Genomic DNA, 21,979 nt, shown 5'->3' with positions numbered 1-21,979 from the left:
CTTGTAATAACTTTTCTGCCAAGAAAAGGTTTTGCAACTGTAGTGGGTTTACGTGGCAAGGTTTTGGTAGCAGGGAGCCATAGGGGTGGTTTCTGTGAGAAAGATCTAGAAGCTGCCCCATGTTTGGGAAGGGCCCCATTGTTTTCCAGATCCGAGCCAATAAGCGATGTTGTTTTGCGCCTCTGTGAGAGCATATTTAAGACAGGGAAAAAACGCTGCGCCACACAGCAGCCGGGAGAGTCAAGGGAGTGGGAGAACAGCCTTGCACCAAGGTCAGTGTAGAAGGAGGGGGAGAGGTGCTCCAGGCGCCGGAGCAGAAGTCCCCTGCGGCCTGTGGTGAGGACCATGGTGAAGCAGGATGTCCCCCTGCAGCCCATGGAGTACCACGGTGGAGCAGGGTTCCATGCTGCAGCCCGTGGAGGAGACCACGGTGGAGCAGGTGGCCCTGCACCGACGGAGGCTGCCGCCTGTGACAGACCCCTGCCGGAGCAGATTCCGGGCCGGACCTGTAGCCCGTGGAGAGGAGACCACGCAGGAGCAGGTGATCTGGCAGGAGCTGCTGCCCGTAGGGGAGCCAGGTTGGAGCAGTTTTCTCCTGAGGGATGGACCCCGTGGTACGGACCCATATCTGGAGCAGTTCTGGAAGAGCTGCTGCCTGTGGGAAGCCCACGCCAGATCAGTTCATCAAGGACTGCATCCCGTGGGTGGGACCCCACAGCACAGGGGACGAGAGTGATCGAGAAGGAGCGGCAGAGAAGAAGTGCTGTAGACTGACCATAACCCCCATTACCCCGTTCCCCTACGCCGCTCGGGGGGAGGAGATGGAAGAGGGTGGATGGGGGGAAGGTGCTTTTGTTTTTTTTTTTTCCTTTGTTTTCTCACTTCTCTCGCTTGTTAGTTGTAGGCAATAAATCTTACTATCTCCTTATGCCGAGTCTGTTTTGCCCGTTACAATAATTATTGCGTGATTTTCTCGTCCTTATCTCAATCCTTGAGCCCTTTTCACATATTTTCTCCCCATTCCTCTTTGAGGAGGGGGAGTGAGAGAGCGGCTGTGGTGGAGCTCGGCTGCCCACTCGAGCGGAACCACGACAGCAACAAAAAGCATGGGGGTGTTTCGAGGGTAAATACAGTAAATTGCATAATTCTGTTAATATCAAATAAACATGTCTCTCAGATAAGTTAGAGATCCTATTAAGAACAAAGCTTTTTCATTACTATAAATTCATATTTTCCATTTTCATATGAAAAAAATATCATCAAAGGTAATACACATGTCTTTTGGTATGACTATTACCTCTGAGTTCGCCTGCTCTGCCTGTAAGTGCTTGCACTCATCTTTCAGCTTTTCAGATTCTCTCTCACGCTCCAAAGTCATTTTGTCCATCAGCGTCTGAACTTGGACCAGCTCCTTTTTCAGGACGGCCACATCTTCCACACCAGGCCTTTGTAGCTGGAAAGTAGAAAAGTAGGAATGAGCAATATGACATTGGCAGACATTCTTCCAGCATCAAATTTCATCTCTCAAAATCTTTCAAACCAAGTTATAGACAAGGTGACATACATAGTATTATAGCTGGAACAACAACAACAAAACAAAGTATGTATTGTTCCCAAAGGAAATAGGATAATGCCTGCTTGTCAGTTCTTGCCTTCTAAATTTTGAACTTGTTTTCAACTAAAGCTGACAAAAAGGGATAAGGTCCCAGAGACTGAATTCCTACAATTTTCAAGTAGGTAGATGGCTAAGTATAGGAGGTCTTCACTCAGAGAAAACACTGAAGTGACAAGGAATCAATGCAATAAATTTATCTGAAGTCATAATGCCATGAGAAGTAGGTTACATTGATTCTACTACTCTACGGAACAAATTACTGTATATGTTAAACTGCTGTAAAACACACAAGCCCCTCTCATGACTGAGACATATAACAATCCAGTAGAAGACAGATTTAGAATGATACTGTTTATGTCTTCAAGAACTTCTATTTCAGAAAACAACAGACCAAAAAAAAAAGGGCAACTGAAGGAGATATTTGAAGGAACTGTCAGACACACTTCACTCTAGACCCATACATAAAATTTGCTGGTAATTATATCTAAAGCACCATGAAGTCCTACCAAGAGAAGACTCATGGAGTGAAGGAATGTAGAAGGCAATACTGAGCAGTGAAGAAAGATGAGAAAAGTGCTCTCAGTTTGTAGAGAACAGGTACAGGAAAAAGGGTAGGAATGTAGAATCATAGAATGGTTTGGGTTGGAAGGGACCTTAAAGATCACCTAGTGACAACTTCCCTGCCATGGGCAGGGACACCTCCCACCAGACCAGGCTGCCCAAAGCCCCATCCAGCCTGGCCTTGAACACCTCCAGGGATGGGGCATCCACAGCTTCTCTGGGCAACCTGTGCCAGTGCCTCACCACTCTCCGCATGAAGAATGTATTCCTTATATCTAAATTGAATTTACCCTCTTTTAGTTTAGAAGGAGAAAGGAAGACAAAACTAAACAGGTAGAGAGGAATAGATAGGTCCAGTGGCTGGTCAGTGCCAAGAGGAACCAGTAAACACTTGAGGACAGCTGACTACAGGGAAGAAGGGGAATAAACACCATCCTACTGTCCTCCGGAGTCTTTGCAGTGGTTGAGTGGTAGACAAGCAAGAATTTAGGAAGTCCCTTAGCCACTGCTTTGGAAGCAGCACAACTTCTGAGTCATGGAGATCATTCCCAGAAGCCATGGCTATCTCTAAAAGACACCATGAGCCAAAATCTTGGAATACGCACATATCAGTATCATCAGCCAAAAGCAAGACGGAAAACATTAACAGACGACAGCTGCCAGACATTTAGCCACCATGTCATGGAGCACATCTGTGAACACTCCTTATGAATGCAGCTGTCCAGGGACAGTCATAGTGTAACACCTCATGGAAAAAGGGTGATCTAAAGACAGCTCCTGAAGTCAACAACAGCATTCACCAAGTGCAGGACTGCGTAACATATCCAGAGCTGTGATACTCTGAAAAATTATTGAAGTGCAGAGCATCAAACAAGAAGACTACAACATAACTTATGGTAAATTTTAATATACACTGGAAAAATGTTGAAAATTTAAGTCACTGAAAAAGAGCAGAAACAATGGTGTTCTGAACCTCCTTTTAACCCACAATCAGATGTCTGCAATCTCAACAGTTTGTCTAATTTAAAGCTGTGTTTATAAGGTAGATATATTTCCCCTTGACTCAAAAGTTATAAAAACATTAATAGTGTGATATGAATACCAGCTCTGTCTTTAAGTCTTCTATTGTACTTCTCTCCTTCAGCAGTTCTTGTGTTAGGTTTGTCAATTTCTGTTCTGCACCTTCCCGAAGGCTGATTTCTTCATCATACTTTGCTTTAAGATCTAATTAAGAAGGAAGTTGAATAAATGATCACTTGCACAAGCTACATAAGCAGAGAACAGAATCAGACCTCATTACTCACCCACAATTTCAGTGGCCAGTTGTGCTGCTTTTTGCTCAAATAAGTCTTTCATTTGCTTAATGTTAAAATTTTCTACTTGGATCTCTTCTAGTTGTCGTTCTAATGATTCTATTTCCATAAAAAGAACAGTATTAATTTCCAGAATTGCTAGGACAAGGTTATACAGTTACTCACATCAATAACAAACCACAGCAGATAAAAAATTAATCTAAGTTCACTTTGCTAATCCAATTACCTTAATAAAGTGAGTGACTTTACTCAAGTTAAATATCTATGAGCATGACAGTGGAACCTGCTACTAGTAGAGTACTATGCAAAATTAAGTACATATTGGTTTTCACCAGTCACAAATAGTCCTTCAGATCACTGTAACATGGTGCTGAAGTATGAGCCCTGAACTGTGATTAAAAGCTCTTTAATCATGATCAGATACTTTATGGATACGTTTGAAAAAAACTTATTCCATGAGTACCTCATGGAAAACAAACATGGTGCAAAAATTATTGGCCTGGAAAACAAGTAAAACAACAAAATTCATCGTTTTCTTTGCTAGCAATCAGTACAGAAGAACACTGAATAAAACCAGCACTGACAAATGATATAGTTTAAATGTATACAGCCATGGTCTTTCTCTGCAGAAGACTTGAATACATTAAATGATTTAAAACAAGTTTAAAACTACTAATACAGAACTGCTTTTACAGGCAGGAAAACTCTCACTTTTACAAATCACAGACCCCAAGCCTCTGTAACATTTCCCTACACTATAGCTGTCTTAAAACAAGTAACACAAGCAAGTGCTTCAGTAATTGTACTAGTTCAGCATGTTATATTTTTAGCTTACCAAAACTGATTTTTCATCAACCCAAAAGCTACACTGAACAAAACTTCAGAAAACCCAACATAATTCAGAAATTAATACGATAAAATGTTAGCCACCTGTAGATGCAGATGTTGTCAATCCATCAGACTTAGAATCCTTAAGAAAACAAAAGGATAAATGCTTCATTATACAGAAGGTATAAAAACTACTACTTCAAAAGTTCATCCCACTTTTGGAAAAGACAAAAATTAAGATTTCTATGCTCATATACTGCAGTATAATTGTTTGAAATCAGGTATTTTTATATCTGGAAGAAAAGGATTTTCTATTTCTTGTATTGCTATCAAACTTCCAGACTTGCAAGACTCTAAGCCCCCTCCCCTTTCTTTTCTTTAATATTGAAATCTGACCTAAAACACAGGTTACAGACACTATTAAATACATCTGAGAAGGCATTCTGTCAGAACATAATTTCTGAGGTTCATAGATATTCAATCCAATATCTAAGTAGCTTGTAGTTATCTAAGTAGCTTATCTAAGTAACAAAGTGAGTTTCCTTAGGGCACAACACACAAATTTGTTTTCAATCGTTTGTTCAGTTCATATAGACTTGTGAAATCACACTACTATTCTTCCCCACGTTTTTTGTTTGTTTTTCTGTTTTTACAAGAAAGACCCCACTGACTTTTCTCATTACAGGTGAAACACTACATTCAATTTGTTGTCTTCAATAAGCTGAGTTCTGAAGAAGCTCAACAGAAAGTCTGAACTGAACATGTTGTAAGCAGTATGGAAGAATCATTATCTTCTCTTAGCTTTTTTTCTTCATATTTATGTATAGTTAACACTGTGGAGAGATAACTAGCTTTATTTCCAAGAACATGTCAATATTCAAGTTATGGAACTAACTAAATCAGGCCACGTGCCTTACAAAAAAGGTATTAATCTTCAATGTCAATGCTGATGATAAACCTGCTTCAAGTATTTTAAAGCAATTACTTGCTGCCGCTGCCCCTGCAATTTTTCTAGTTCTTTCTTCAACTCTTCTGAATACCATCTCTCCTCCTAGAAAGAAAAAAAAGAGATGGGGGAAAGAGAACTGTAAATTAGTTTAATCAAGATACTGGAACATCTTAATTTGTAATTTGAAACAGAGGAATACATGCAAGTAAAATATCTTTCCAACCTTCAGTGAAGCTTGCAAGTCTTGTACTTCTTGTCGGAGCAGTGATACTTCATCTCTGAATAAATATATCCATGGAGTGGAGAAAATTAATATGCAGCCATTATATTTTTGTCAATTATGTACAGGTTATAATGTATATTAAATAACTGCAAGACAGTTACAGGCATATACTACGTAAGTATAACTTACATAAATACAGTTATATTTTTTGAAATTTGGAACAAAGTGCATAATAGATACTTATTAGTTCATTTTGCACATCACCCAAAAAATGCTGAAACATTCACTGGCTAAGCAAAGAAATAGATTTGAAAAAAATCTCATGAAAACAAAACCAAAATGCAAATCTAATTCAGTGCATCAGGTTGACCACAAGTTCAAAATTGCACAGCTGTGCACTGGGATGTTTAACACGCTTTGTCATGAAAAGGACAGGTCTATTCTCCTTCATTTCCCATATCACATAAGGAACAATGCTAAGAGACAGCATGCTATTTTAGAAACACGTAGTTACATAATTTTTCATTCACATAACAATTCATATACACTCACTTAATAGTTTGAATGCCTAAAGTGATGGGATTTAAAATTCTCAAATTTAATGTTCAAGCCTCCAGCCATGCAAGAACACAAGATGCAAGGCTAAATTGTGGTTTAGACAGCACCTTTCTAAATCTCAGTTCTCCTTACAGAAGGAGATAGCAATACACACAATTATAATGTTGCATCACTGAGATATGGCCACTTCAAATGTAGAATATATAGATCATTAAAACCATGCAAACAAATCCTTTCCTATTGCTTGTATGGTGGCATAACTGAGGGGCACACAGAATATGTATATGTGGGCGACAATAGCAACATATTCTCTCTGTTTTACACCATACAATTTTATTGTTCATGTGCTGCATTATCCCCTCCTCCACGGGTGTTCTTTTAAATTGTCTCATACTTTGGAGAAAAAAAAAACAAAGTAAGTTATTTCTTAGCTAAACTGCAAAGGAATAGACTCAACCTACAGTTCACATTAGCAACAGGTCAGGGTCATCAAGAAGCAAGCAAAATATGTTCACTTGAATGAACAATAAAGAAACTCCAAGAATTGCCGATTTTAATGGTGAAATGAAGATGTGATATTGGGAGGATATTTTTGTCAGAAGATTTTTTGCTTTTTACACATTATTTGGCCTGTGTGAGATAAACTGGAGGTTCATAAATACAATTTTAATGAGACAGGTGTAACTGCTATTCAAAACCCATACGTTGCTTGGGGGTGGAAAAGCAGGAGCAACTTTCTCACCAGTATTAAGTAAATCAGCTAATATTCACATGGTAGATTAGAAATGTAATGTCAGGCAGGTGAAACAATTAACTACATTAAAGCCTGGCCTGAACACATGCCAGATCTGCAATTCTAAACCATTTAATATGCTCTGTTCTTTGTAAGTTTTTGAACTGTTGAAAAAATAGCTCATAATATATGGGAAGAAGAAGGGGAGGAAAGGGGAAAAACAAGAAAAAACACCCTTCTACCATAGTTGCCTCAATATTCCCAGCACTGTCTTGCTTGACATTTATAAGACAAAACCTAAATTTGGCTTAACTGCCCAGCAGAAAATGAACAGGAAATAAGGAAAAAAGCGTAACTGATCACTTTAGACTTGTAACTTTGTTTTTCTTACTGCCATCCAAATCCTCACTAAATCTCCCTTTCCGCTAGTGCTGTTAGTTTTGTCTTCTTAGCACATCTCCTGCATCTCCCCATCCAGCAAACTCCTGTTGCCTTTCCCTTACACTCCTCTCTATTCCCAAATGCTAACGCTGCTGCCTCCATCCAAACACTGAGTACCAGTGGCCTAGCTCAACTGCTCTGGGGAGTTACATGATTTATTCTTGGCCCTAGTTACAGTACTTGACTGAAGGTGGGGCGGGAGGACACAGGGTAATTCATCATACCTGTCTCTCTCTCTTGACTAAATAAGGAACTTCACAGACCAAACTTAGTTTTATGAATCATGTGCAGACTTTGCTGCTAGACCACTAGCAGAGTGGCCCCCTGCTGCAGGTTGGAATACTTCTTTAATGCAGTATTCTGAGTATTGAAAAAACATGTTTATGTTGAACGAGAGTTTTCTCAAGAAGACATGCAACTGAGAAACATGTGAAAATGCCACTAACAGGAAGAAATAGCTTGTGTGTTACACAACAGCTCTCAGACTCCCTTCACTCCATCCAAGCTCCCTGACCTTGTTCACTTTTTCAATTATACGAGAGAAAACAAAACCACTTGTTCTTAAACTGTCAAGAGTCAGAAAAGATATATATATTTTGCCAGCCAACATCTGGTTGACATTGGAAACTTGCAGGCATAAAAATAAATCTTTCATAAACTATATAAACAATATAGTTATGACCAATAATTCCCCCATGTGAATGCTATTATTCTACTACAAGTATTATTTTGGATCCAAGTTATATCACTCTGAAAAGATTTAAATCAAAGAAGAAATACTCATTCTTGAGTAAATGTGCACATAGGAAACCCAAAATAGCTCTGCTAGTACCCTACTATTTCCTCATATATAAAGCCTAAATTTCGATTTCTTTTGTTCTCCCCAAGCTACACAGTTCCTTTTATTTCAAACTATCCTCCACATCTTATTGGCTCTTGTTGGCTTTTCATACAGTTGGAGAACACTGTGGATAAAAATGATCATAATAATAGCACCACTGAAAAAAAAAAAATAAGAAGAAAATTCTACTCCCCTCGAACAGTTAGGTTGCAGCATGCTCACTTTAAGAAGTATTGCAATTTACTTTTTCAGGGAGCACAGCCAGAAACCTACAGCAACTGTGAAAGAACAGAGCTCATAAGGAAGGGCCCATCCGTGCATGAAGACAAGACCTCTGATAACATTTGCTCTAACTGGCTTGGTCTGCACAACACTGGGGAGACAAGGATCTTCACTTGGGTAATTACTGAAATAAGTTGCTTTCCACACACTTTTCTCACCAAAGTACCAACCTTTCACGAGTTATATACTTGCATGTATTTTTCAATGTGATCATTTATCATTTTGGGTCATGTTTCTACTAGTTACAAACGTCTGAATGGTTTACTTCCCAGCAGCAGCAGAAGCCAGCTCCATTATTAGGGGATAACCTTACAGGGTTTTAAAGTGGGTACCCCTGTTTGCAAAGTGAGGCCAGTCAGCTGCTCACTGCGACACTGTTGCATACAGACCAAAAGAGAGTTTGGTCAGGGGAGAAGGGGGGACCAAACAGGAATGTGGACTGTCATTTACAACCATCCACGATAACCCCCAAATAGAAAAAGAACCAGCAGGAAGGAAAATGAACCCTGTGTAAAATTTACCCGTAAGAAAAAGTTCCCCAAACCAACGTGAGGGATTACTCAAACACAGGCAGCTACTCTAAACTGTTCTACCAAGAGTAAGGTTCATCTCATCAGTGTCTGCTGGTCTCAGAAATAAAACAGACTGACATATTTCCTAGGAATATATTCAACACTTTGCTTTTGACCAAAGGGTTAAACAAAATAATTTAGAGAAAATTTCTGCAAATGAGGATGGAGTTTCTGGAACGTGGAAGGGGACTGAGTACAACAGAGACTTCTCAGATTTGCAGGTAGCTTGGTAATATGGGAACCTATTCAGGCAAAAACTGATGTTATTTTTACCCAGTAACTCTAACCACTAAGGGACAAAATCAGGTTTCTCCTGTATAGTCAGGGTTGTCCTCGCCCCAAGCTCAAAAGATGAAATTTCAGCTCTATGATGCAAATAAGGATAAAGCAGTATTTTTCTGCCACACTCCTAAAAATCGTTCCAGCTTGTTACACTACATTCTCAGATGCATGAAAAACAGATGCATGAAAAACAGAATTAACAATTTAAACCTAAACAAGTGGTTTTCATTTATTGTCAGATTAATATCAACCAATGGAAGTTTAAAGCTGCTTTTTAATTATAGTTGGAAATAGGACACGAACATTTAAATACTTCAGTACGTAATTAAGTCTTCAAATTAATACTGCCTTCAGTGTAATTAGAAGCAGCTCAACACTGACACAAAAGCACATGCACAAATGAGTAGTGTTCCACCTTTCCGGTGACAGATGACCTTCCCCTCCACGAGTTGAATCAATGCCAGAATTATGAACCGCTTCATAGTGCTTGAACAGCTCCTCAGCTGATCCATGAGACTTCATACAGAGAGGACAGATAAAGCCCTATTATAAAAAGGGGGGAAAAAGAAAAAAAAGGAAATGAGAAGTAATTTTTTTTTTCCATCACTTGCCCAAATCTATGTGCTTTTTGTGCATCTAAAAGGTAGCAGTTACAATTGTTATTTAAAAAAAAGATTCATACTATTTATTTCCTGCTTTGATAGCAGCTTTGGCTATTAAAAATTTAGAAAATGCCTAAATAATTCATGTTTCATTATTCAATGCTTTCTTTTCCATCAGCATTACATACTAGTAATGAGGCGTTTATTCAAAAAATGAGAAGTTATAAGGACTGCACTGCAACTTCCACCATATTTAGGCTACTGATTTCAGTAAAGACCAGGAGATCAAGAACCACTTTTTACATCACATACAATTAATTAGTATTTTTCTGAATTGCACTTACTATCTGTAGGAAATCACGTCTTAACAGCCTAAAGAAGCTGAAGTTATCCACGTTCATTCCAAGATATTTACTACAAGCTGACCAGGGCAAAAACTTATCAGAGTAATACCGTCATTCCACCCATTAAATGACAGCCAAGTGAAAACAGCTATTATTATGAACCCCTAAATATTTGTGGAGTGTCCAGACTGACACTTACCATAAGTCTCATCCATCTCATTTTATCTAGCAACCTCCTACATCTGGTTTTAGGGGCTGGATTTTGTTTCGGTTCTTCACTCGTTTGGTTATCATGCCCACTCCAAGTCTAATTCTCATTTATACCATAGCCAATATACACCACGGTGACAAAACAAAGAAATTTCAGAGTGCAAGCAAACAATTTAATCTCCTGTTAAAGGCTCCTTATCATTCCAAACTGTGTAAAGAGAACCTCATGCAAGTGAAATTAAGGTCCCCTGGTTGCTAAGTCTTAAATAACCAAACATTGGCATGGATTTATTGCAAGAGAACTGTCAAGTACAGGTATTCAAACATGGCTGAAGCTCCAGAGCACTGAGCAGAGACTTCACAACTGCTATTATTTATTTACTGAAATTAATAATTAAATATAGCTGCTTTTCAAATCCAGCATATTATTTTGAAGACTAACTTTAGCACAATTCTGTTAAAGAGAACAGCATACTCCATCAGCAGACAACAAGCATTTACCTTGAACAAACATTTACTTATTTCCAGAACTGGTCCGCACTGTTCCACTCCAGATTAAAACAAGTAATTTATATATAGGCATACATACTAACACGGGTACAGAAAGATAGTTAAAGTACTAAATTCCCAATAACATTAACCTGACGGCAGTGAAAGTACCAGAGGGAAATGCTAGGAAATTCCTGGCAAATAGCAGTGGCAGTGAACTACAGAAGCGGTCAAAAAGAGCAAGGAATGTATTTTAACTACCAGGTGAAAGCAGACAGTCTCATACAATGACACTGCAACAGAATATTTCTGGATGAAAGGCTACCAAGCGATTTTCAGCATTCAGTTTAGTCTCCCAGTGACAGGAATGCCTGCAGTTCTCAGAGAAAAGCAGACTCCTCATTGCACAATTACGAGCATCTGGAAAGAGTAGGAAACTGCTGTCCTCTCCTTCATTTTGCCCTTTATTTCTTTCCACTTGAACAGCAAGTTCATTTCTTTGTTTGGTTGGTTTTGGGGTGGATGGGTGTTTTTTTTGGTGTGTGGTCGGGTTTTATTCTGTGGAAAGAGGGGCCCTGGAGAAGAGGAAAGAATAGGTTATGTTCACAATTAGCCCAAGGGGACAGCAATCAATCATTTGTCTTGTTATTAAGCAAAGCCAGCCTCAGACTTCCCAGAAAGGCAGGCAGAAGTGACTGCAGCCACTGCAGGGCTGAGGGGCCAGATGCAGAGGAAAGCTGCTGTCCAGAGACCAGGCTGAGAGTGAAAGCCCCCACGGTGGACAGGAGCTCCAGCTCTGTAGAGCCAGGCTTGCTGGCAACAGATAATAACAGCATCTTCTAATACCAGGAGCCACCTTCCCCTCCCATGGGCTGAGTGTGTCACCCACCCGTCCCAGCCTCCCCACCGGCACTGCCATACCCAGGGTTGGCCTCGCTTTTGAGGGGCCTGGCACTGCTGGGGTCAGTGCTGGCTACAGCTCGCATACACGCCCCTACGCTAACACAGCACTTCCTAAAGGTGCGAATCACGAGCTCTGAGAACGATGTCCTTCTGCAAAAGGGCAGCCTTGGGGAAGGATGGAAGACATCAACCTTCCCCCTGTTTCCAGAACTGGTATGGGCAAGACCACCAGCTGCTACTGCTGTGTGCGCCCCAGCTCCCACAGCAGAGCCTTACGCCTACACACTCGGGCCTGGGTTGCTTCTTGCAGGCTGGTAACACTGCTGAAGCCAGGGCTGACATCTAAATGTTAATTCAGTTCTCTTTACAGTAAGAAAAGCAGAATCACCAGGACTTCCCTGGGCATCAGCCAGTAACTGCCAGCAGCATACAGCCTTCCAGGGCCTGCAACTGTTAGCCCCAGGTGAGAATCTTGTCTGGGGTGCTGGGTCTCCCTAACTTTTTCTTCTTTTCAGTGCAACCGTAAAAAAGCTCTTTCTCAGCATTGTCTTGAGATGTATTTTGAAAACATACAAAAGTATACTGCACTAAATTAAAGATGAATGAGTGAGAAGGAAGAGGAAGCGAAGAAAAACTGATGGTCTGAGATATATAAATCTCATAAGCATTTTTGTTAGTTTCCAGCAATTTACATCAAGTTGTGAGGCCTGGTCCTGGATAAAGAGGAGATTGCACAGTTACAACCATGAGGTGCACCCTGGTCACCACAACTGGGGAGAGGAGGGCAGGGAGGTCTCCATTCCAGTGAGTCTACGCTTTGCTTCCTTAACTAACAGACTCCCTTGCTGAGAAAGTACCAGAGCACTCTTTTTGTATCTGAAGAAGATAGCTACCACACCTAACAAGCACAATTACAGTTTTCAAAAGGTTGTATTTGCCAAGAGACATTTGGTTGATTTCATTTAAAAATGCATTTACGAGTTACTTTGCATAAGGCACAGTCATGGAGAAGTGGAAGGCGTTTAATATTCTTCATTTAATAAAAGCAAAGATATCACTTATAACCCCTGCAGTGCTGCACTGTAAGTTTTAACTCCCTAACTGATGTTTCTAATGGGGCTTTATCTTTTGCTTTATGTAGGGAGAAAAGAGCCTGGAAGAAGTTAAAGGATGATTTGTTGCTTTTTGTTTTTATAAATAGATAAAATACAAATATAAGTGACAATTTTTTGAATCCAAAATGTTTTGCAGATGCCTGTTAGTTAAGGAAGAAGAAAAGTAATATCAAAACCACCACATTCACAAGCTTTCATCAGGAAACAGTTCTTAGAATCACTGCAGACCTTCTGAAGCAAGATAGAACAAGAATATTGAAAAAAGAATAAGTCCAAACCAAAACACCATATACGTGCACAAACAGTCCACTAGGAATCAGCACACAACTTTGAGCTCAAAGTAGATGAGACAGGCACTCGATTTCAAATCCCAATTTTCTGATCTAGAGGGAAAAGCTTCTCTTCCAGGCAGATGCTTCTGAGCCATGCATAGCACCAAGCACCTCCACAGCACCACACTGCTCTCTGTGGGATGGGTCCTCCTTAGTGCAGACTTCAAAACAGACAAGCTCATTCAGAGCGGAACAGACACGGCTTTTTAAGAAATTGCCTAGGAAGGTGTCTTCTCTCAGCTTGGGTTATAATGCCAAATTTTACTAACAATTTTGAAATCCATGGAAGTACCAGATGCTCATTTATTTGCCTTTTTCAAGAATGACTAATGACCAACCCTGTAGAGGGGAAAAATAGCCACAAAAAATCTTCTAATAGTTAAGATGTACTTTCAGACCTGATAAAGTTAAGCTTCTCTCTCCTAAAAGACATACAAAGCAAAAAATTTCTTGTAGGTAACATTAGTATTTTTACAACTCGTTAATACAGCACTTCTGGGGAACTAAGCCCGAATGCTAAAAGTGACACTAGAAGGGAACTCTTGCAACAAGAGCTACCGTATTTATTTTTATCGTACCAATATAATTTACAGGGCAATTAGCTGTTTGAAGAACTTTGGCCTCCCACACAGAAACCCTCCCCTGCAAGAGCTGGGGCACAGTCTCGTAGGCACACTGAACATGGCCAGAGTGACTCCAGACAGCCACGGAGCCCTCCTAACCCTCAGCCTTGTTAGATCTGATTCACAAGTAGTTTATGTAACAGAAAAAAGCACGCATAGAACTGAAAGGATTCTGGTTCTCTGGCTCCTTGTATTACTCTGTATGAGTAGAGAGGGAAGTAAAAATATATATTTGAAAATTTCAAACTTTTCAGAATATTACCTTTCTTGTAAATGTTTTTCCTCACCATTCTGCACAAACCTGATCTAAACATGAAGTTATGTTACGTGACAACACATTCAGATAAGCAATATTTTCCCTACTCAGTAGCAACGAAAGTTGAAGATATGCAAAAATATTTCTTCAACAAACTGAAGGTTTCAGCGTGCAATTGAAAAAAAAAAAAAAAACACATCTACACAGAGGTGTCCAACTCTCCAATCACCATCAATGGAGAGCTATTCGACACAGATAACGGAGCAAGAAACTCATCAGCTGACCTAACAAATGTGTACATTGTAAGTAGGGTCAGCGTAACAGCTCCCTAGGCTCCATCACTGATAACTGAAGCTTGAACCAACTCCACATATATGCCTTAAATCTAAATCTAAACTTCTACCAACTGCTTTTTTCCTCCCATCTTAAGTAAATCTTAAGTAATTAATGAGTGAAAACACAGCAAACTTTACTCTAGGCTCCTTTTTCACAAATTAAAAATTGGAGCTATCTGGCAAAAAGAAGCCACCTCTTCTTGAGGGACAGTCCCATGGGCAAAGACAGCTTTTACAGAATGGAATTCAGATTTGCTTAAGGAGTTGGCGTACAAGAGAAAAGGCACTCTAGGTAAGTTTGGAAGTCATAGCTACCCTGCTTCCTTAGTATTTTCTTTAAAATTGGGGTAACTTTCTGTTCTCCAACGCATTTTAATACTGCAAAGAACTAAACAAATGCCTGCTGTAATTACTGCTGATGTACAGCTGTCTGTGGTAGAGAGCCATATAACAGGAATAGTGCACATGGAGCTCTATTTGTTAATGTAAGCACAACTTCTGCAACATCTTGCATTTTTATCCCAGCAATTACGTCATGAGTCAAGCTTAAAGAACCAATGAACTTTGCTATTTTCCACTGAGAAGTCGATTTTGTTCCATAAACACTCTTCTTGGAAAATATTTAAGTACTGTGGTGAACAAAAAATAAGCAATAACAACTAAAAAAAAAAAAAAAAAAAACACAGAATTGCAGTATAATTGCTACTTTTACCAATTTGGAAAAGGCGAGTGGATAGTCCACCACATGCACACTATGGAGCAGCTCAGTCCAATCCAGTACATATTTTAGCATGTTTGGCATTTACATGACCAGGTTCTAGTTTACATAAATTTGAGTTTTCTGGGCTTCATCTTTGACCCTCCAGAAATACTGGGACAGCACTCAAGCCTACAGCCTATTTACACTGAGCCACATGAACAAAAAGTGATAGCTGTGATTCAAGTCCAAAGCTGTAATACCTCCCAGCCATGATCTATGTTTGCCAATGTCTCAGAACTCAGATTTACATTAAAAACCTTCAGAACTGTGTTGGTATGACAAGCTGATGCGGTGAATAATGTTCTGCAGGTTTAAAAACTTTCTCAGCACATTCAACAACCTGTTCATGTACTCAGAGGCATAAACACCTTTCTGGAGGTGATTTTAGTTTTTAACTGTGCCAATTATTTGGAAGGATTCCAGATTCACTATTCATGTTTTTCCACTGAAGCTGAACCTCCTCAACCTTCTCGGATACTACTTAAATGCTAAGTGAAAACATGTAACTCTAGACTAAAATTCAGATATTCTCCAGTTACACAGCGATTTAAAGGCTGAAACACTTTACAGGACAGAAGGGTAAGAACTGTGTACACTTAGGGCCAGAGGACAAAAATGCTTCAAAGCTGAAAGCTGTATCATGTAGTTTCTAGGTTTTGTTTCCTGAATACACATTGAAGCAATTAACTGAATCCTCAGGAAGTTCTCAAACGCAATTTAAACTGCCTGCCTAAAGAGTAAGGGCAAGATCACACCTGTAATTTATTTCAGAAGTCTGACATACTGACAAAAAATAAAAATAAAGTATTTTAAGTTAAAGAACAAATAAATAAGGTCATTCCTTTTATATATTCTTAAAAGGAAAATACAATTGACAGATTTTTTTCCCCCTTCTTCCACCAGAAAAAGCTCTTTCCCCTGTGTTTACGTACACACTAAGATGACATCTCTCTCTAATCATTAGAAAAGTGGGTTAAAAGGTCACATTCCATAAAATTAAGATACATCCATTTCAACTTTATAAGCAGGTATTTAACTTTCTGATCAAAAAAAGGAAAAGGGTGCCTTGCTACAGTTTATTTTATAACATACTGCAGACTCAATGTCTTTCCACAAAAGAATCTGCATTCTTCTTGACGTGAAAAGAAACAATCTCTAGTTCTGTTCTCTTCTGTTTTTATTACTATTGATGAGTAGGATTACAGTTCTGTCACAACCTACAAGACTACAATTTTGTCATGAGTTAGAAATTCTAATTCAGTGGATTATCTATTTCTTAAAAGAAAGTCACATGAAATGGCCAAGTCAAATCAAATCAGTATCTATGATTCGTCATTCTCTTAGTATTCTTCAGATGTTGCAGCAAATTAATATAGTAATGCAGCTCAGCCAATTATTTTTGTTCCTGTGCAAAGCAGACAAGTACCAGCAAGGTGAAAACTGCAACCTAACTGGAGAAGCAGCTGAAAGAGCAGCCAAAAAAGAGGATAAAATATAGTATCAGCATGAAAGCACTGACACAATGCTCTGTTGAAAGGAAGAAAGGGAGAAAGGGAGAAAGGGAGAAAGGGAGAAAGGGAGAAAGGGAGAAAGGGAGAAAGGGAGAAAGGGAGAAAGGGAGAAAGGGAGAAAGGGAGAAAGGGAGAAAGGGAGAAAGGAAGGAGTCTGCAACATTCCAATGGCATCCATAAAAAAAGAATATGTAATCAATTGAGATAAGAGACAAGCAGAAAAAAAAAAAAAAGAATGAGGTATTTTCAAAGACAGAAAACATATTCTTGCACAACTAGTTTTCCAATTTACACTCTAGGCAAACGAGCTATAAAAAGCCTTTTCTGAAAACAGTGTCATATTTTGCTTGTATTAGCCAAGAAATGTGTATTTACTAAGCATCTGGAAAGTCATGAAAACAACCCAAGAACAGTTTAAAACTGCCTTACATTTAGCTGCATTGTAGCTAAGACAATAGACATTAACAGCCAGCATATCCTAAACACTGCAAAAGTGCCACACAGTGGTTTTCTGGATGCCCCTGGAGAAACCGGGAAGTCTGAAATTAAGCTTCTCTGGTTTACTGTTTAAACATCATGAACATCCAACATAGGCAGTCAGGAAATGGGGGAAACGGTTTAGAAATGTATCATTCCTTTAGGAAAAAGAAAACAAAACAGAATGAACCGCACGGCTTTTGTTAGCGGCTCCAGTGTATATATAAAAGTTGGGGAACAATGTCCCTGTTTGGGAACGTGGCGATGCGTTTCACTTCCGTAAGGAATTTGTTTGGCCAAGCCGACTATATATGGACAAATACACTTGCCAACGTTATGGTGCCTGTTCCTGCAGCTGCATAGGCCTTACCTTTTAGGGTAAGGCTTCATCAGTGCTTGAGGAGTGGGGAAAAGTATTTCACTGCTATTTTCACCAGTTATCATATGGAGCAGTCCCTAGTTTGAAAAATGAGGGCTGCACAGAGAGCTATTTAAGGGAAAGACCATAAATCACACTGCAGGTGAGCGGCGAGGACCCTTTCCTGCAGCAGGCCATCAGACACGTTCAGAAGGTCCAGGGGAGAATACCTCTGCCTGAAGAATGGCACCAACTCTCCTTGCACACAGGGAAGGAAGGGCAAGGAGAACAGCGTGGCAGGCGGCCTGACTGACTAAAATTTTGATCAGCAGGGGGGCTGAATCAGCAAAAGACAAGTTAGCGAAGAAAGTAATAGGCAAACTTAAAAGTAAGGTACTAATTAATGCTCTTGTCAACCAACGACCCATTTTGTAGATCACACATTAGACTAAACACTGGCATTTTGATGCTTCCTGTCTCTAAATTTGAGGACAATGCACTGGCAAAAATAAAAATAAAAATAAAAATAAAAATAAAAATAAAAATAAAAATAAAAATAAAAATAAAAATAAAAATAAAAAAGATTAGGAGCTTCTTCATCACTGTTTCCAGCAAAATGTACCTGAGCTTTTCACAGTAATATTAACAAGCCACACAAAGCCATATATCAGTCTGAGTAAGCCAAAGTCAGCAATGTTTCATATGTCTGATACAGAAGATGACTCTGATAGCAGATTATACTCTTATAATGCTGCCTCAGGAATGGCAATGATGCAATGAAGGGTGACAGCTTGGTTGTGTTCCTGTTTCAGGATAAGAATGTGCTTGTTGCAAATACAAACCATCATTTTCCATCAACAAATACAAACCACCAGCTTCTCAGTAGTCAAGTATTTAAAATTTTACATTCTAGCATTGATAATGATTAACAAATACCCCACTTTTTCAATGTTTCTATGAACGCTGATATAATAAAGGTGAAACTGATAAATAACTCCCTATATATTAGCATTCTTTGTTTCTCACCTCTCCCAGATATTTATCAAATCACTAAACTAATACAGCTTACAGCAAACAGCAAGAGTTAGAAACAACTGAATTTCCCTTTCGCATGCCACACTTAACACACAAATGTTATTAGGTTAAAAAGTTGTAATGTGACAAGTAACTGATGGTGGCAAAACAAAAACTCTTACTGGGCAAGAACCCACAGGCAACTCTCAAAACTATCTTAAACACAGCCCAGATTAAATGGAAGAATGATTTCTTCAGGTAACCAAGGCATCTCTATTGGCTCACATCCCATTATCTATTGATACCATTGCATCAGGAATGCCACAGTCTGTCACTGTTAGTGACAGCTTACTCAACTAAGGCACTAGCATAGTGACCAGAAAATTGACAAAATAAAGGCAATGTGACCACAAACAGCACTACAGGTGGCAGTGATGAATTAATCAGAAGGCAGTTCCCACTTCTACTGGCTATGAGGAAGTCCCTCTGTGCACCTGGAGAGCAGCTGCCAGTCTTACCACAGCTCTTGCTCACTGTAACAGGTGACAGTTTGTCCTTTACAAGGGATCTCAGGTGACTTTGAGATAATCTCTGTAACGAGGGCATTCAGTATCTTTGGGAATAAAGTCCCACACTTTTAAGTCTTCCCTTTAAAAATGCAGCATAAATACACGTTAGGTTCTAGGTTGGAAAAAAAAGCACTGCTTAGCAAATGCATATAGCAACAAACAGGGTAAAATCACCCAGCTTATACAACTAAGAATAAACACTGATTCCAAAACTCAGAAGATCATCAAAAGGAATGCAAAACAATTTTTATCTCCTTTCAGACTCATTTGGTGCATGGGAAGTTGCCTTCCCTTAGAAGTAAAATCTACTCTCTGAAGGTTCCCAAGGGGGGGGGGGGGGCGGAGATCAGATAGCTGAAGGCTTTAGGCTGTTATTTTATATTCTACGACCTACAACTGGAAGAATTTAGAAACACACTACTACTTACAGTCTATTAACAGAAACAGCCTTTGCTTTTTGTTGGAGATATAAAACAATTCCAGTATGATGTGGGTGTTGTTTTTTTTTGTTGTTGTTGTACCTATGAGATCTAAAAATGTTCAAGAAGAGACACTTCTAAATTATTTTTGAAATTCCTATCTTTAGTTCCATCCTTTATGCAATGTATCTGTCTCCCTCTAGAAATCTGCTTTAAAACATTAGCTAATAAAAGCTTAAAACATGTATTTTCACAAGGGATTTACAAGATTTAATACTATATTTATCATGAAACTGGCTCTAGTATATCAAATGAAGTATATCAAATAATGCAAGCCTCATTTACAAGGAAGCCAAGTAAAAGCTGTTTGAAAAGAACACATTAGTGAATGTGAGTCTCCCAATACTGCACATGTTTCATGTGAGACAAAACTGTAAACCAGAGAGCTAAACATAAATGAATTCTTCTGCTGAATGTATGCTATTGAATCCTGCAAAGAGATCAACTATTTTTTTGTGAAGAATCAAAAGAAACACACTTAAAAAAAAAAAAAAGAAAAAAAGAAAAAAAAAGCTGATATCCACGCCATGAGAAAAGATGCATGTTCATTTATAACAGTCCATTACCAAAGCTATTGAAACAAAATAAACAAGACCCACAGTAACAGCTGGAAGGTCACGAAGCTCCTGTCTTCCTTCTGTCCCCATGTGCTCATTCTGGTAATGTTCACACAGATCAGTAGAAGTTACACACACTTTCATACAGAGTGGACAGATGAAGCCCTGTGAAATGTATATTGGTCTTTAAGAAACTAATAAAGACACAAAAAGATCTGGAATCAAATGATGTTCAAATTTTTATGATGAAAGTTCTTACAAGCACTAAAAGCAAAGTCTGCAGCTACTTCCTTTTGGAAGGTTAATTTTTGCAAACTGCATATCAATTCCATGGGAAAAAAAAAAAAAAAAAAAAAAGAAAGAAAGAACGGTTATTAAGAACATGAAAATAAATCTAGAACACACTTTAAAAGCTAGTACCATGCTGCATATTATTGTTTTCCAGACACCCTTGGGACCCCCTTCAAGTGGCAGAGGAACATGCAGTGTAACAAATCATGAATGGACCATTAAAGGCATCAGATCAGATCCATCATGCAGTTTCCCACAGGCGTTTTCAGATGCATGACAGAAAGAGACCAGGATGGTACACCGAGACTGCAGAAATATCTCTGTAAATTAATAAGCAAATTTACAGCAGAATGAGAGGCATAGGTGCTAGTGCAACCGCACGTCCAAGCAGTATTCCCACTTAGGGAAAAAGAAGCGTCTTTCTTGGTAGAATTAAAAAAAAAAAAAAAAATGGAGGTGGGGGGGGAGGGGAGATTAAACATTCTCAACCAGGGATTCACCAAAGCCAGAAGTTAAATGAGATTCTGAAGAACAGCAGCTTTAGATGCTCAAGAAACATCCTTAACCACCTGGAAAAAAATGGGTGTAGCATAACCTGCTCTGGGTCCCTGTGCACACTGCTGGCTGCAGGATGCCTGCACCTCCTTGGCAGACCACTGAAGAGGCAGAGAGAACGGCCTGAACATAGCCCCTGCAGAGGTGCACGTCCACAAAGGAGGTCTGCGGCAGGTCTGTCTAACCACTGCAGCCACGGTATACACTAACAAAAGTGTACATCACAGGTGGAATGCAAACATGCAGTATTTAGCAACCCTTTACTGCAGATGGAATTGCACTGGGACCTAAGGTACAAAGAAAGAAAAGGCTCAAACTTTTCCTTCTTAGACTGCACAGTAAATAAAATACATATCCAGAGCTAACTACAGGTCCATGTGTGACATAGCCCCAGGAGGGACTCAAACAAGCTTTTTTGTTTATTGCTCTTGTTGAGCAATAAACAGTTTGAATTTAACCAACCTTCGTCACTCCTTTTGTTTTGTACTACAACTCTCAGAAGTCAGGAATGATTTCAACCAGGTTTGAAGGGAGTAAGAAACATGAGAAACTATCCAGATTTAATGATTATTCTCCATTTGAATCTTACAGAAATACAAGTTAGAAAATCTAGTTAAGAAATTGGAATGAAAACAAGTCAACTAGATTTCTGGTTTTATGCAATACTGGAGAACCAGGTGGGATTGTAACTATATGAAGGACAGAAAACATCCCGCAAAGCCTAGCTAAGGTGCTTCTGGTGAGAAAGTTCTCTCAAAGAGAACATTTTAGGACAGCTGCACAGGAAAAGGAAGGCCAAGAGAAAGGCTCAAGTTGCATGCCAAAATGCATGAATCTCAGGAAAATGAGAAACCATCACCAGCTTCAATGAATTCAGTTTTAATCAGATTTGGAAATTGTGTGCTAAAGAGAACACCCTACTTGTAACTAATGCAGCAGATGGTGGAAGTATTGACAACTAAAAAAATACTTTTTAATATGTTGTGTAGTATCAACTGAAA

The 21,979-nt window shown here is 39.2% G+C and overlaps 1 protein-coding gene across 3 annotated transcripts in view; it reads right to left on the bottom strand.

The window, feature by feature from the left end:
• The window catches only part of EEA1 (early endosome antigen 1), a 76,221-nt gene that overhangs the window by 46,021 nt on the left and 8,221 nt on the right, over positions 1 to 21,979 (bottom strand). For 2 of the 3 annotated variants that reach the window (XM_032208027.1, XM_032208028.1), the window contains exons 3-9: positions 9,614 to 9,741; positions 5,490 to 5,544; positions 5,303 to 5,368; positions 4,420 to 4,459; positions 3,481 to 3,588; positions 3,279 to 3,400; positions 1,298 to 1,453 (exon numbers count right to left, since the gene is read on the bottom strand). In XM_032208027.1, coding sequence (XP_032063918.1) covers positions 1,298 to 1,453; positions 3,279 to 3,400; positions 3,481 to 3,588; positions 4,420 to 4,459; positions 5,303 to 5,368; positions 5,490 to 5,544; positions 9,614 to 9,741 — 675 coding nt within the window. Of the gene's footprint in view, positions 1 to 1,297; positions 1,454 to 3,278; positions 3,401 to 3,480; positions 3,589 to 4,419; positions 4,460 to 5,302; positions 5,369 to 5,489; positions 5,545 to 9,613; positions 9,742 to 20,174; positions 20,271 to 21,979 lie in introns of those variants that run through there. The other variant, XM_032208029.1, reaches the window with a different exon arrangement.

Source organism: Aythya fuligula, chromosome 1, assembly GCF_009819795.1.
Source record: "Aythya fuligula isolate bAytFul2 chromosome 1, bAytFul2.pri, whole genome shotgun sequence".
Classification (NCBI taxonomy): Eukaryota; Metazoa; Chordata; class Aves; order Anseriformes; family Anatidae; genus Aythya; species Aythya fuligula.
Note: the sequence above shows the minus strand (reverse complement) of the source record. Positions and strands in the feature narration are given on the sequence as shown.